This window comes from Hemibagrus wyckioides, linkage group LG06, assembly GCF_019097595.1.
Source record: "Hemibagrus wyckioides isolate EC202008001 linkage group LG06, SWU_Hwy_1.0, whole genome shotgun sequence".
Taxonomy (NCBI): Eukaryota; Metazoa; Chordata; class Actinopteri; order Siluriformes; family Bagridae; genus Hemibagrus; species Hemibagrus wyckioides.
In genome coordinates, this window is record NC_080715.1 from 30043747 (window position 1) to 30060560 (window position 16814).

General features: G+C 40.4%; 2 protein-coding genes and 1 pseudogene across 3 annotated transcripts in view; 2 read left to right on the plus strand and 1 right to left on the minus strand.

Moving 5' to 3' along the window:
- LOC131354159 (zinc transporter ZIP10-like) overlaps window positions 1–4271 on the minus strand; it is a 26372-nt pseudogene extending 22101 nt beyond the window's left edge.
- LOC131354161 (dynein axonemal heavy chain 7-like) lies at window positions 702–15107 on the plus strand. 2 transcript variants are annotated; one of them, XM_058391498.1, is made up of 4 exons: window positions 702–1111; window positions 13484–13603; window positions 13851–14034; window positions 14795–15107. In XM_058391498.1, the coding sequence occupies exons 2-4, from the start codon at window positions 13533–13535 to the stop codon at window positions 14981–14983; spliced, it is 444 nt and encodes a 147-aa protein (XP_058247481.1). In that variant the 5' UTR covers window positions 702–1111; window positions 13484–13532; the 3' UTR covers window positions 14984–15107. The 2 variants fall into 2 exon arrangements, with proteins under 2 accessions (XP_058247481.1, XP_058247480.1); XM_058391497.1 differs by lacking the exon at window positions 702–1111 and adding an exon at window positions 12630–12914.
- Window positions 15108–15115: 8 nt separating this feature from the next.
- Window positions 15116–16814, plus strand: part of LOC131353814 (dynein axonemal heavy chain 7-like) — a 42524-nt gene continuing 40825 nt past the window's right edge. Inside the window, exon 1 of the mRNA XM_058390891.1 lies at window positions 15116–15340. Within this exon, the coding sequence (XP_058246874.1) occupies window positions 15116–15340 (225 nt within the window). The remainder of the gene's footprint in view (window positions 15341–16814) is intronic.

Genomic DNA, 16814 nt, shown 5'->3' on the forward strand with positions numbered 1-16814 from the left:
CAGTGACAATACCAGACAGGCTATTTAGACACAGTTTTCTTTAGACAGAAATAACTGGACTGTTTCAGAGACAGACGTTTCTGAAATGTCTTGGGGCAATAATAAAGCAAGGACGCAGCAGAAGGTTTCTTACAAAAGCTTTGAAACAAACACTTTGCATAGCGAAAGGCAAAAGTGATGACGCTCAGGTATTAGCAAGTTAATTACCAAAAAAATGTAGTTTTTAAATTTTTTTAATTTAAGATGCTGCAGCAGAAAAAAAGGGGGAACAAAAAAAGCAACACATATTCCAACCAGCCTTTGGTCATTTGAATAGCACCAAACCAGAACACCATAAACTCGAACGGGGTGGAACATTTTAATGAACATACCTGGAGGAAAAAGGATCAAACTATATACAGAAGCTTACAAACATACAGACAGACTCAAAGTTCCTAATTTCATATCTTAGTCTTATAACACCTTAGTTTTAAAAACGAGCAAAGCAATGTTAAGCTCTGGAACAGTGGCAGAACCATAAAGTTTGAAAGAGCGTTAAGAGCAACGATGATCGACAGATGTTTCCTGTGATAAACGTCTTTCCTCTTACAACAACCTGATATAGGGGACAGGGTCATGTTAAAAGCAGCGTGAGTGACAGAACCAGCACAAAAGACCACAGCCTGAGAAACAGATGTTGCTATTCTGTTGTGGGAGAATCTTATGACAGAAAGAGGACGTTGCAATAGAGAAGTGGTGTTTACAAAAGAATGTATTGTACAGGAGCGAGAGTAAGGTTTCCATCACAGCCTTCAAATCCAGAAATAAACGCATGTGTGCTAAGGGATTAGGAGCAAAAGAAGCCAACAGCGTTTTGAATGAAAACCCGCTGATTTTCCATCCTTTCAAGGATCAGTCGCACAACGGAAGGTGATGGAGCAGCAGAGGTGTCAATCTTCAGTGTTGCAGAAGAACAGATTCATTTTGAGCGATACAGGCGCAGCAAAGGAGATCTTCATTCTCAGCTACATTCTCAACTACATCGCATTAAAGATGAAACTTTCTGTGAAATTGCCGTTACTGCCATTACTCCAGCCGCAATCAGAGTGGGGGGGACCTCACATGCTTTCAGGTCAGTAATATCCTTGAGCAGTCAATTTACAAGATAAATATTTCTTTATTACACTTCAAAGAAGACGATAAATCTTTAATGTGTCACTAGCACGGCTCAGCCAGGTCACATGCTGCTTAAGAAAAAAAATAAATAATCATTCCCTAAAACAAGAAGGGAGCCAATCAAATGGGATTCTCCTGCCTGAGTGTATCATGTGGAGTACTTACACCAGCTTCAGTGTGTGCTTCCCGATCGACGTGCTAAAGCAAATTGAAGACATGCGAGTGAGGTGGCGTTCTGGCTTTCAGTTAGCCGTAATTATGAGCCTTCCTCTGTGCTCTCACCAACTGTGTTTATAAACATGTAACTAGAGTGACCTCTGAACCCCCTAGGAGATAGGGTAGAGTAATAGTGCAGCCTATTCCGAGGCAATCCGGACGCACAAATAAGACAGTGTTGCCTGCTCAATGTGCTCTTTGTTACCTGCAAAAAGGGATTTTTAGCAAAGGCGCGTGTTTGAAAAAAATATCATGAGACAATTCAGATCAGACCGGAATCTTCCGGAAAAGCAAGCATGGATGATCCGGGCTGAGGGAATTTCACTGAGGCTTAGAGGAGTTGCAGAAAAGTCACATGTTCACCTCCGAATGCTTGAATAATAATCCTTCTGACAGCTGTAACCATATAACAGCTCTCTAAAAGCTTTGAGAGTTTATTGTTTAGATAAAATAAAAAAATAAATTAATAAATAAAATAAATAAATAAATCACACTAGGCATGGAACACAGTTACATTATCTGTATCTGTTTAGTGCACCAAATATTCATACATGTGTTTCGATTTAAACCTGAAGTGGGTGTGGCTAAGAAAGTTGAATTCAACTCACACAGTCAGTGGTTTTGTTTGTACCTGCCAGAGACAATTTTTAGCAAATAGTTGGGTCTACTTTCTCAAAATGTAAACAGCATGATTTGAACCACCGCACCCAGAACCAGGCAGATACTAAGGATGAGTCAAGTGAAGGCTGTGAACGCCCCGTTCACGTTAATAAAATGTGGTCTGTCTTTGTCTCGAACCTCCCACTTGTGTGGGGAAAAAATAACTGTTTGTATCTGTTTAGAACGTGTTATCTGATCATTCTGAATAATGTACTCATACTCGTTTACATGAAGGCAGACCTCAGGCCTATGAGAAAATCAAACACACACACGTTCACACTTTAGTAAGATAAAATAGTCCTGTGTACCAAATTGTGCATTCTGCTGCCAGTGAATTTTCATTATTATTTAATTCAACTATTCTAAAAGTAAAACTGAAACAACAGTACATACCGTTAAACTACGGCCCACCACTTTGGCCCCGGTCCTGATCCAAAGACGTTTTCCCCCAGCTCTTCACTCTGCTCTGAAACTGAATCACAAGCAAAATCAGATTCCGGGATTATTATTAAATCACTGTTATTTAATCTATTCATTAACACTTCATCAAGCCGAGCCTAACAAAGTTTAATATTGAAAGATCTACAGGCGCGTGCAGGTCTTATACACTGTACTATTAATGAATGCAGAGAGTAAGGAAGGATTAGCTGCTCTTTTGAAATGCTGTTAGATGTACACGTTCAAGATCACGGGCTGCGGAGAAGCCAAACAGCATGGAAGCGAGTCTAACACAAAAAATATGTTCCTCGTGGGTGCTTGTGCGCCAAATGCACAGGAGGTGAATTGCGTATCGTTTGATCTGCTGAAAGGCAGGAGAGGGTCAGCAGGCTCAACGTAGCCAAGCTGAATTCTGGGGGAAACTTTATTTTAAAACATTCTGCACAGAATGGAAAAAGTGTGTCTGTCACACATCAGAAGGTCAGCAGTAGCCTCAAGCAGGTCATTTCATGAGCACAGATGGGGGAAAATGACAGCAAGAACAAAGTACTGTACAAAAAGTGCTTAATTTGGTAGGGATTCTGCTAGTGCAGGGTGCAGAGAGGAAAACGTACACACCCACCTCCCAAAGTCTTTAAGTCAGCTGAGTTCATATGACTCTCATGTGCTCGCCTCGTTTCTCCGATCTTTCTCAAGCACGAGTCCATCGCCGGTTCAGTGCTCAACGTGGAACTCAGATTGGCGAGGATTACAGTAAAGACAACCGGATTAGCCGACTGAATTATCCCATTAATCACAGCCTGCTTCGTTTGTTTAATTACCAATCTCTCTCTTTCTCTCTCTATCTCTCTCGCTCTGGCAGACAGGTCTGTAAAATATATAATAAATAATCACCTGCTGAGCTGAGAGTCTATGGATATCAATCAGGTAAACTGGGAGATCAATTGAAACAAACTTAGATTAAGCTTTGCAAAGGGAAGCATGATGACAAGATCTGACTCAACTTCAGTGAAGTTTTGAACCCATCGCAACACAGTTTCAGCTCTGGGAGCTTCTCATGAAACCAAAATGTTGATATCAAAGCCACATAGGCTGGTGTCATCTCTTTTAACACACACTGACAGTTTGTCGTTTACTTTATTTCATTTCATTTTAATACTCAAAGGTGTAGGTAGGTGTCATGAAGCATGAACGTCAAGATGGCAGTGATGGCTCGCATGCACATCGTGTCATTTGTTTAGCCCACAGATGGGGAGCTACTTTCTAGCCGGTTAGAGTTGAACTGGAATTTTGGCTTAATGGTATGTTGTTCGAAAGCAGGACTGTGGCGCGAATAGTCTGAACAGGCTTATAAGACACTCAAGAAGCCATGACACAACACAGTATGGTTCGTGTTACTCAGTAAGTTCACTTCTCAATAAAAAAACAAGCATTCTCCAATATTGTGTTCAAACTTAAGCATATTTTTAACCCTAACCAAGCATCTTGAGGGAGGCTGGAAAGTCAGATAAAATGCATAGAGCTTAAGGGTGAACAAATGGGTGAAGCATATGTAGTTTTACTCTCATCAGTTCCTCACTTTTTTGACAACCCACAAAATTCAGATCTGATATATGCAGCGACTCAGACAGGAGGAAACATTGATTCATGTACATGGCAGGTTCGTTCATACGCAATAGTCCCTAGAAGGTAACGGCCGAAGGTCCGACCACACCAACATACACTATATTGCCAAAAGTATTCGCTCACCCATCCAAATAATCAGAATCAGGTGTTCCAATCACTTCCATGGCCACAGGTGTATAAAATCAAGCACCTAGGCATGCAGACTGTTTTTACAAACATTTGTGAAAGAATGGGTCGCTCTCAGGAGCTCAGTGAATTCCAGCGTGGAACTGTGATAGGATGCCACCTGTGCAACAAATCCAGTCGTGAAATTTCCTCACTCCTAAATATTCCACAGTCAACTGTCAGCTGTATTATAAGAACGTGGAAGTGTTTGGGAACGACAGCAACTCACGTTGCTGCAGGCCACGTAAACTGACGGAGCGGGGTCAGCGGATGCTGAGGCGCATAGTGCGAAGAGGTCGCCAACTTTCTGCAGAGTCAATCGCTACAGACCTCCAAACTTCATGTGGCCTTCAGATTAGCTCAAGAACAGTGCGCAGAGAGCTTCATGGAATGGGTTTCCATGGCCGAGCAGCTGCATCCAAGCCATACATCACCAAGTGCAATGCAAAGCGTCGGATGCAGTGGTGTAAAGCACGCCGCCACTGGACTCTAGAGCAGTGGAGACGCGTTCTCTGGAGTGACGAATCGCACTTCTCCATCTGGCAATCTGATGGACGAGTCTGGGTTTGGCGGTTGCCAGGAGAACGGTACTTGTCTGACTGCATTGTGCCAAGTGTAAAGTTTGGTGGAGGGGGGATTATGGTGTGGGGTTGTTTTTCAGGAGCTGGGCTTGGCCCCTTAGTTCCAGTGAAAGGAACTCTGAATGCTTCAGCATACCAAGACACTTTGGACAATTCCATGCTCCCAGCTTTGTGGGAACAGTTTGGAGCTGGCCCCTTCCTCTTCCAACATGACTGTGCACCAGTGCGCAAAGCAAGGTCCATAAAGACATGGATGACAGAGTCTGGTGTGGATGAACTTGACTGGCCTGCACAGAGTCCTGACCTCAACCTGATAGAACACCTTTGGGATGAATTAGAGCGGAGACCGAGAGCCAGGCCTTCTCGTCCAACATCAGTGTGTGACCTCACAAATGCGCTTCTGGAAGAATGGTCAAAAATTCCCATAAACACACTCCTAAACCTTGTGGACAGCCTTCCCAGAAGAGTTGAAGCTGTTATAGCTGCAAAGGGTGGACCCACGTCATATTGAACCCTATGGATTAGGAATGGGATGTCACTTAAGTTCATATGCGAGTCAAGGCAGGTGAGCGAATACTTTTGGCAATATAGTGTATGACTCGCGAGCTAGGAAAACATGAATGATCCATTGTCTATCCTGTCTAAAGAAATGACATGCTTCACTTTTTCGTGTACCAACAACCGTTAAACTGCAGAGGATTGTCGAAAGTCCACAAGAGCTTGCTGTTCTTCAACTGTGAATCTGTGTATCATTTACATATGTTTTGGAAAGCCCTCAGGGTCAGGAGAGATGAGCAGATGCCTCTGAACACAATGGCAGATGGCAGGAGGAACAGTGTGTGCTCTGCGATCGCTGGGGAAATTAAGCAAAGTGGAGCTGGGTGAGGGTTTCAGCTGACCAAAATTCTGCAGAACTTTCTGGAAATCAGAATCAGGTTTATCGATACCAGTGTTGGTACTGCATATCAGTCTGGACAGTTTTCGTATACTTAACACGTGAAGTTAACACAAGCCTAGTTGAACTTTTCTCTGTGTATCAAGTATGAAGGTGAGGATCTCGCACAGCATCCATCCATAAAGTCCCTGACTGTTTAATACTCAGTTACTTTTTTTCAGTACTGTTATTTTTACTGTTAGAGACTTTTTTTTTAAATAAAAAAAGTACTTGAACTCTGTGTGAAAAATGCTACCAGTACATCCCTAATAAAATTCTGATCGCTTGAAGGTCAGTTCTGTTCTGTACTGAAACATGAAGTGAATCCCAGCTGTCTAAAGAGACAAATCTATTTTGTGCCATGTTAGTGGATGAAACACTTGGGGTGTGGAGAGCCGAGCCCAAAAATCCTTGATCCTTCAGTCAAAAAGACACACACACCCCTTCCTTAAAAATAAACAGACACGCCATAAAACTAAATACGTACGACCCAGAAAGATGACCAGAGAGATTATTATTAGGGTCGATGGGTATCTGACTCTCGAGCTCAACCTGTCAAAACATTACTAAAAGATTCAAAGGATGTTTTAGAAGGGGAATAGAAACCTGTCCTGAAATCGCTTGAGAGCATGCAACAAGCTGATCTTGTGTGCAAACAGTAAATAAATAAATGAACTATGAGATCTGGGACACAAATGTTTGGATTATACAGAGTATTAAAAAATAACTAAATAAATAAATAGGAATAGTAATCCTGTAACCTTCCAGTAGAGCAGATCAGAAGACCACAGGGGTCGACTGTCCAGGCCCTTTCAAGCACAAGTCCACACATCTATAATAGAGTGAAACGACCGAGCAGAAAATCAGCATCTCTAATAAACAATGCTCACGCGAGATCACCGTCAGGCCATGATGCACCTGCTCTTCAGTTCACAATGCGTCTCCAGATCATGGTAAAGTCCTGGAACTGCGTACCTTTTCATCCAAAGAGGTGTCTGGATAGGAAAAGGACATCAGCCGATAATGCTCTTCTATAGCACCATGCAGAATGCCTGCAGGCTGGAACTCCTTTATGTCAGTGGGTTTTTAGGTTTATATGGGCGAGGTTTTGGTCTTGTACACATAGAAGTGGGTGGAGAGGGGGATTTAAGTTAATCAGCTACTGTGGTGACCACATGCTGTGGCCAAAAAAAACACCCCGGACACATCAGTGAGCTGTGAACATTTGCAGAGATCAAGCATTAGGAACGCTTCAACGATCAGATCTCTGACTGATGGCCAGTTTTATGTTTCAGACCCAAAATGGACTCAACTTGAACTCTAAAATCATCAACAGTAGATGGTACTAGTTACATTCTCTGAGTTACTTGATAAACGTGTTAAAGTTGACAAGTTTTTAGGCTGATGGTGTCCTAAGTCTCTGGCCCAGTGAACCAGTGTTGATGTTCATTGATAGAGATTTCAAAGCACTTTTGTACATCTGCTGAATGCCAGAAATGTAGATGTAAGCACATAAAATCCAGGTCAAGTTTGTAAAACGATAAGACAAAAAAGTGCAGCTTTCTCACGACCTCATTTGTAAGTCAAGCAAGTGCTGGTTTGTTCTGTACCATCATTCTTCAGGCCAACATATTTAAAGTTCACCCACATCTACTCCTGTCTCCAAGCATCAGTCATATGAGCACATGAAAACATCAATCTCACACACAGCCTCAAGGCACTGACGTACTATAAGTATTCCTGTGAAACGAGTTTATTGTACTGAAGTACAATAAACTCCGTTAACGCCTTTCACAGTAACTGTGAAACTCCTTTCACTCCTTTCACAGGTACTCTTTTGTCTGTAATTCCTCAGTACAGACATGTTAATTAACAATCAGGGAATGTTGGTACCATGTAGACTACAGCAGCTTCGCCGTGACAAAGAAAGGTACACAAGTCAACAGTGAGGCTGGGGAACAAGCGGACACTGGAGACGATGGACACCTATACTGATTTTACATCATCTGCACAACGCACTTTTACACAGTGTCACTTTTATTTATGTTGTTACTTATGACTGTACATTTTTTCCATGCACACACTATCACGACCTCTCATCACACATTTTAAAACCTGCCAGTCTGTAATATAGTTCATACCCTCAGCACAGTCCGTAAATAACAGTCATTTCTATGTATTTTTTCTTTCTTTATTCTTTGTGGCATAAAGTCTTGAGAACTATTCTAGTCCTTAGTCGTCTTTCTATTTGTATAGCGCTTTTAACAAGGGACACTGTCTCAAATAGGCTTTACAGAAGTACAGAAACAGAAAAAAATGATAAAGTTTAAAATTAAGTTGCTATTTATCTCTAATGAGCAAGCCTGAGGTGATGGTGGTGAGGAAAAACTCCCTGAGATGATATGAGGAAAAAACCTTGAGAGGAACCAGGCTCAGAAGGGAACCTCATCCTCATTTGGGAGACACTGGACAAGAAATAATGTAAATGTAATGTAATGTCCGTTCTACAACAGCAACCAAGAGCTCTTAAGGAACTAATAGGTCAGTGTAGTTCATTATAGCACTAATTCCTTCCTGCCAAAAGCTGACAGATGCGATGTTAGTTCAGAGACGGTGTGATAGTCTCCAAGTGGTTCTATCCACAGCAGTCCCCTGGGTCACAGTCTGTCCATGTAAATCTATCCCCAGCAGCAGTGACCACCACCAAACGACGAGACTCCAATCGGGGTAGAGCAGCTTTATTCGGGACACGTTTCTCCTTGGGGATTAATAACGTACTCTAAATCTATACATCTGCACACAGTAACGTGTGCAATGTGAAGTGAAGCCAGTTAATATCTTCACTCTTAAAAGACACTAATCAGCCTGTGGAATAAGTGCAGCTCCAAGTTTAGAAAGCTGTGTTTTTTTTGTTGCTGTGATTTACAAAAGGATTAGGGAGATAAGGTAAGCATTGGCTGATATTCACCCACAGGCAGATCGATAACAATAGGGTTAAAGCACATGCTCATAGCGGAGGAGCAGATTTGACAAGCACCTTTATTCCATGTGAAATGGCCTCAGTGACAGAACTCACAAATCGATGAGCAGGGTGACCTCTGTGCATTTATACCGCTTACGTACGACTAGCCGATTAAATGTTCACCGACTTTCTCACGATAACTTTATTACAACGAATACCATCTACAACAGAGTGATAAAGAGCAAGTACAAGAAAGCATTACATCAGAGAACAATGGAGCTGAACTATATATAGCGGAGTAATATATTATATATATGTATATACACTGATCAGCCATAACATTATGAGCAGTGAGAGGTGAAGTGAATAACACTGATTATCTCCTTATCATGGTACCTGTTAGTGGGTGGGATATATTAGGCAGCAAGTGAACATTTTGTCCTCAAAGTTGATGTGTTAGAAGCAGGAAAAATGGACAAGAGTAAGGATTTGCCATACAACCCATAGCATATGTAACGTCACTAACGCAAATCCAAGACACTAGAATTTCGATAGTACCACATACGTATCACAATACTAATATCTGCTAAAGTACTGCAGCGATTCTGCTAACAATCTCATTCTTATGTTCATCAGCATTATTCTCACATTATCACGGATGAATGAAGCAGATGATGGTTTTGACCGTGTTCGTGCATCTAGTGAGAGTCTATATAAAATACAACTCAACTGAACGTGAGCTGTATTTCAGCTGGATGCTTTACAGGAGCAGTGCTATCTGGTGTCTTTACAAAAAAATAAAAAAAAGCCTAGTGGATTAGCGCACACTAACCAAATATAGTTATACTCTTTAGTAATGTTCTGACAGATTCAATGCAGATGATGTGTATTTGTTAAATTTACTAAACCAGAAGGCACAGAAATGAAAGCTGAACGCACATCTGCATGCACATCTGGTGTCCAAGGCAAAGCGATGCGAGCCAGTTATGGAATGTCGCACACTGGTGTGAAATTGGCTCAACAGAGAGCCGGCAGTGATGCTTTAGAAACGTAATAAAAAAGGCAGAAGAACTATGGATTTGATGATGAACAGAGCATGAGAAGCTTGCTGTGCTGCAGAGATTTTATATTGTCAAAGCAGCAAATATACAGATGGCCTGAACATTCAAAGTGTGTGACAGGGAAATGAAGGCTGGAACAGTCACGTGTGTGTGCAGTGAAAGTGCGCATATGAGTGTGTGTGTTGATGGTGTGGCATCCTGTCCAGGGTGTATATTCCCTACAGGAGAGATTACTGACAGCCAGAAGATACTGATGCTGCATCGGCTCGGCTGTTGTGAAGCTCATAAAGCTCATCAACGGCGCTGAGCCGGAGTTCATTGGGAGGTAATGAAACGGATGTGGATTCATTAGAGCACTGATTTGGCGAGAGGTAACTACAAAACGCTCGACTGTAATTCAACGAGGCAGAAGTAAGAAAGAGCGATCTGACTCGAAAATCTCCAAGATGATTGGTTGCAAAAGGTTAAGAACTCCATTTTGATTAATCTGTCTGTCCTCAGAACGCATAGATTTCGTTCAAGCTACGATATGAGAAAACAAATGCAGATTAAAGCTTGGGTATTTGTTAGTGTTAAGTCATCCTAGTATACAGTGCATCATTCGGGTCCTTGACAGGACACATCAAACACCGTCAAGAAAGACTCTTTTCTGCTCCGTCAACACGATGGAGATATGAATGACTGAGTAACCAGACAAACCCTGGTTAACCAAACAGACACAAGAATGTTAGAGCTATACCTTGAACACGCTTTTTTGACCCAATAATCTTTGACTTTTATCAACAAATCCTTCTGCGGTGATTCAAAATTGCACAAAAACCTGAAAATCGCATGGTCAAGAAATCCTCTATATACACAAGCGTGTTGAAGCATTAATCCCTTAACAAGACCAGCCTGTTCTCAAAGTTTCCACACTACTGAAAACACACACACACACACAAGGTCATCTGTGTGATCTTATTATAGCCGTTCATGGTTATTGTCAAAACGTAGCAAAAAGAAACACAATCAAGTCTGGAGAGGAACTGAAACGCGTGAAAGAGAAAGTATTAAAGTGTGATAGATTACTTACTCCACACAGCACCATCGATCCAGCAATCTCTACAAGCAGTGTAAATGAACACAAATAAAACTAATCACTCAATTCTGATTCAATTATTAAAAAAATGGCACCCTATAAATGTCGAATTGGCCGGTCTGTCTGTGCAGAGCCATGAACTGCAAACACACACCTCAGCTGATGGAAGATTTACAGCTTATTATTATTATTACTACTATTATAATAAAATATTTGTACTGGCATAGAAGCGAATCACTTCTGCCTCTCAGTCTCTACCATGATTGTTCATTTTGTGCTCCCAGACGTCTGTGCACATAACCTTTTATGGAGTTTTGTGGGCGTCGATACATGCAAATGAGCTGTGGCAAGACGTCTGAAAATCTGAAACAAGAGACCAATTCTTGTTTTTTTTTTTTGTTCATTTAATGAGATCATATGAAGGAAACACTGACCCAAATGATAAACCTTTTTTCCTCCTTCCCTTTTCACCGGTCAGATCGTGAGAGCATGTGTAGAGTTTCTTCATTCCATTCAACAGCAACACTAATGTTACACAGCAGAAATATTTTGGAAAAGTACCAATTTCCTAAAACATGTGAAAATCAGCTGCATAAGAAAAAAAGCCACGAGGAGGAAGAAGGAATGCAAGAAAAATCTGGAGCTTACAGGCAGAAGCCTTTCAGTGAGTGAACATTATCCAGGTTATTTTTTTGATATATATATTATATATATTTAGCATCAATAATCAGCTGTATACAATCTTGATTGATAAACTGATAAATGACACAAGCCCCACCCATTCGCAAACTCAATACAGAGTCTATTTAAGCCTTGACTTACCAAACAATAACTGATCTATATGGTGTGTTTTACACAAACATAAATAATACTTTATTACAATTAATAAAACACCAATTACACAGCCTCGTAAGAGACAATAACTGTGTGGCTTGAGGGAATTCCACTATTTTCTTGTACTCATTAGGGCACTTGCATGGTTTCTGAAATCGTGCAGTGAAAATGATTATATGCACACAGAGATACACTATATTGCCAAAAGCTTTGGGACACCCTTTCAAATCATGGCCCCTTAGTTCCAGTGAAAGGAACTCTTCATGCTTCACAAACCTAAACCTTGTGGAAAGCCTTCCCAGAAGAGCTGAAGCTGTCACATGTGCATGTAAAGGCAAATGTCCCAGTTTTGGCCTGGCTCACAGTTTCTGCTCTAATTTCATCCCAAAGGTGTTCTATCGTGTCGAAGTGCAGGCCAGTCAAGTTCCTCCACACCAAACTCACTCATCCATGTCTTTATGGACCTTGCTTTGTGCACTGGTGTGGAGTCATGTTGGAACAGGTAGGGGTCATCCAAACTGTTCCCACAAAGTTGGGAGCATGAAATTGTCCAAAATGTCTTGGTATGCTGAAGCATTAAGAGTTCCTTTCACTGGAACTAAAAGGGCCAAGCCCAATCCATAAATTCAATGATTTGGAGGGAAATTCCAGGGATGGCAATATAAGTATAGTTTTAAAGCAACTAAACTGCTGTAGAATCATCTCTCGAACTGGAGACTAGTTGCACTGATGTTCACACAAAAAGCTTTACTATGAGACTAGGAGCAGACCACAACGTCTTTATCAGCTGGATCTAACACACTGAAGCAGTCTGACTTCCTTGTCATCTCTTCCCTGTTATCTCTTTTTTCCACAGAAAGGTGTGGTGTCTGTTGAGACTTTTTACAGTTATGTGTTATTACAGGAAGACATGTTATTACATGTAAGATCGTAGAGCGATCTGAGAGTTTTACATCTACAAACCTAGAGTCAACAGTTTAACCGACATCAATACTTTGTACACAATGTAGAAAGAGCTGGTGATGTACAATCTCGTCTGAAAGGGCAAGATAGAAAATCCTCTGTTAAGTCCTGCAGGAAAAGCACTTCTGCATGCTTTCTTCAGTAGAAATAGAAGACCAAAATAAAGGCACTGAGGGTATTCAAAATGCAGAGCAATAAATAGCAATCGGATCAAAAGATGTTCTATGGACTCGGTAACTTGGTAAGTTGGAGCCGGATTGATGAATACTCTTTGTCGATAGTTAAATCCATGCCTCAGAGAATTCAAGCTGTTATAAAAGCCAGAGGTGGTGCAACAAAGTGCTAGTGGTGTTTTTGTTTGGTGATTCCATAATATTTTCCTCAGAATTGAGTGATTCCATATTTTTCTTCCTCTGTTTGATCTGTAAAAACAGTTGCAATTGACTACAATTTTCTTTCTTTTTTATTTTTGTAAGTGTTTCATAAAGCCAGAAGGTTGGAATGTTAAATGAAAATAGTTTTGTGTCATGTCTGTGACTGTTTTTTTTTCTACACAATTAAACAATTGAATGAACATCTTCCAAGAGTGGTGATTCCATACTTTTTGCCAGGGGTTGTACAAAGGGAAATGAATGCCAAATGCTTGTTTGGCTCGTGTGTTTTTCTCAATTTAATGTATTGTTAGTAACACAGTTTGAGATGTAATTAAGATACAAATCTTATTCTGCATTAAACACAGAAGTTCAGTGCTTCTTCTTTCTTTCCACTCTTTCTTTATATTCATCTATGAACAATGATCATCTTGCACAGGAGTTTACGCCTTGTAGACGTGACAGAGTTTCACACCAGAGAGAAGGCTATGGAGCTCTCCGTCTTTCAGCACATCGTCAACCGTCACATTGAAAGCGCAGAAAATGTCCTGCTGAATAAGTAGGCACATGGCTATTCATTCACTTTTACATCCCAGATTTTACATTCTTCTGTTCAAATTTCCATTGAAAATTAGATTCATTCTAAAATGTTTTCTATAATTCACATGAAGAGTATGCATGTTTAGGTCATTTAACAAAAATGCCCAGGTTGATGAGATATCTAAATGTTGAAAAGAAAAGGATAGTTTTTCAGTTAAGTCAATAACTGAATAAATAACTGAAAAAATGTGTTTTGTATTGAACAGGTGGTTTCCTGAGGTGCAAAAAATCATCTACCAGAAGAGCAAACACAAACTGCTCCCCAAAATCACCAATACATCTCATCTGCTATCTTTCTTCAACTCCATAGCTGCCCTAATGTGTTCTCAGCTCCAGAGTCTGGTCCTGGACTCTTTTCACGACTACACACACCTGATAGCTCAGGACCCAGTAAGACACCGAGGGCATGCCATATGTTAACTCCTTTAAATTTCCAGCTTGATATTCATTCAGTTGTTACTCATAAAGATGAAGATTTTAACAGGAAAGTCAAAGAAAACTAATAGGAAGGAAATTGAGGAAGTTTTTGAGCTTATTTTCATATTACATTCACATTCAAAATATTTTTTTACATGTTTACTTGTCAGTCACAGCAGCATTTCCAATCAAAAAGCCAGCTCAGTGGGCATTTCATTCAGAACGCACTTTAAAAGTCACACTGCATACATAACATTTCCTTGCTTGCGGTCACAAGCTCATTTCTCAGTCATGAGAATAACCTGAAGTGTCGAGATTCATTATATTTTGCTTGACACATCAGTTCAACCACAAGGTCAACCGGCCATCTTATTGCAGTGAGAAACATTAATGTCCCTACATGAAGGGATAATTCTTAATCATTGCTGTTTTATTTTTATAATCACACCCCTGCTACTGTATGCTTTATTATAGCACCACTATCTGTAATAGCATTTAACTGACAAAACATTTTGGCTTTCCTCGTATACAAAACACGATTCTCCCATTTGGCTCACTTGGACTACTTTTAATACTGAGGTGTTCTTGAATATGCCTTCTGGGTAACACTTGTCTTACACTCTGTTTCTGGTCCTGCATTTTTCGATTATAAAGCATGTTGCGTTTAATAGCTTTTGCATGTGTTCATTTTAACCTCCAGCATTAAATAATTCACATGCTCTCCTCCCCGAAGCGTTCGGTGAGAGCACACGAGCACCCGGGCTTGGTTCTGCGGCTGATCCTGAAGCAGAACCAGATAATATTCGAGCCGGATTTCAATGACTTTGAGGTGGTTTTGCTAAATGTCTACGACACAATGTTGAAATGCAGCAGCTTGGTGCCTCGAGTCGAGACTAACCTGAGACTAACTGCTCGGATATGAAAATTCCTTTTACTTATTTTACAGCTGACCATTGACTCCTACACATTTTCTACACTGTCCTTTATTTTGACTTTCTAACTGTAGCCAGCCACTGAGAATGTCAGAACCCTGAAACCCATCATTCTGCCTGAGATGCTGAAGGCACATAAAGATGAAATTCTGCGGGTAATACGTGAAGAGAGCCATGGGCCAACCGAGCATGTACGCCTTTATGACAAATTTGCACCACTGATATCACAACAGGCCGAGCAGGACCTAGAGCACTTCCTGGTGGAGCAGCACTCCTTCCAGGAGATGATGATGGAGGCGACACGCTATCGGCAGCTGGCTGATGAGATCCAGTACGACTCTCACAGGGTCAGTTTATGCACACAAGTCAGGACCTTTGTGAGCTTTCTAGATTTTTTTTTCTTCTACTAATGGAGTACTACACTTGCGTTACTTTCAGGCAATTCATTACAATTCTTTATTAATTAATTTTAATGGCTGTTTATCAAAAGGAAAAAAGCATATTTGCATTTTTCTATTAGTTTGGTAAATAAGATGCAGTACTGAGGGGATATTAATATTTGTGCCTGAAGGGCCACACCATTGCGAGCTTCTTTGTAGGCTAATATTGAATTTACTGATTGCATTTTTCTGTTATATGAATAGGTCTAGTATCATTTTTAAGGCTTACTGTACTACAATTAGATAATAGAGCTTTTCAGACTGTGCCTAACACCAGGTTATCGTCGTTCTAAACCTTACTTTTAAATGGAGGAATGTTTCACATGGGTAATTTAGAAGCGGGTTTAGCACTGCTTTTCACCTGCGGTTATGAAACTCTGCTTCTACAGAGCTTTTACAGTGCTAACTGAACATGTACAGTGTGAAATGATGTGGCATTAGTTAAGGCTAGATGCTTAGCAACAGAAACCCAGTCAATAACTGCATAGAGCGTGCCTCATATCATGGGAAAACCAGGACAAAACAACACATAATGAGCTTGTTTAAAAACGTACAATTTTATACATTCTTTATTAAATTTAGTTTAGGTAAGTTATTAACACAAAGCGGTAGTAACAACAATGCACACACCACACTTGACTCAGAACCTGATGTGAGTAAATGAGAACAGAGTGATGTTTTGTGTTGTAGCTTATGGTATTAAAAAAAAAAACTGAACCTATAATACTGTTTAATGGATCTAAAAAAAACATGATTCCAGGTTTAATAGTAAGATTTCTGATATACAATTAATTAATTGTGGTCAGAAATTCATTCACTGCTGTTAAATGGGACAGGTCATAAGGCTCGGTATGTACGAAGTGCACTGCCATGAGCTTATCCATGCACTAGTGAAGCGCGCAGAGGGACTCAGGGAGAAACTGATCACCCGAATACTGAAGGACCACCAGAATTGCAACAGAAAGTGAGTAACATTTATGTCACTGTTGGAAGTATATGCACAAATCAAAGCAAAGAAATGCACAGTTTAATGACTGTTTAATACCACACAAACTAGAGGTGGTAGTTGAAGTAAAAAAAAAAAAACCTTCTGAAACCATAAATATACATATTCATGAAAATTCCATTTATTTGGAAACTAACGCAAACATCGACTTGCTTGATTATGTAATTCGCCCAGATTTTTATGAAGCAATGTTAAATCTGAAGTATACTGATGAAGTTGAACTGCTTATTTTTATGCTTACAGCGAGTCTATATCAAAAACAAGCTAATTCCTCATGCTAGTTTACTAGCCCAGGGATTCAGAGCACCATCGAGAGCATTTCATGAAAACAAGTCATTTTATATTACTGAATAAGTGAAAGTGAAATATAAAAAA

What these genes read in the sequence shown, in the direction of transcription:
- LOC131354161 (XM_058391497.1), top strand. An exon ending in GAAAATGTCCTGCTGAATAA is followed by an intron (nt 13,604 to 13,850) that starts GTAGGCACATGG and finishes TGTATTGAACAG; the next exon opens with GTGGTTTCCTGAGGTGCAAA. An exon ending in ACCTGATAGCTCAGGACCCA is followed by an intron (nt 14,035 to 14,794) that starts GTAAGACACCGA and finishes TCCTCCCCGAAG; the next exon opens with CGTTCGGTGAGAGCACACGA.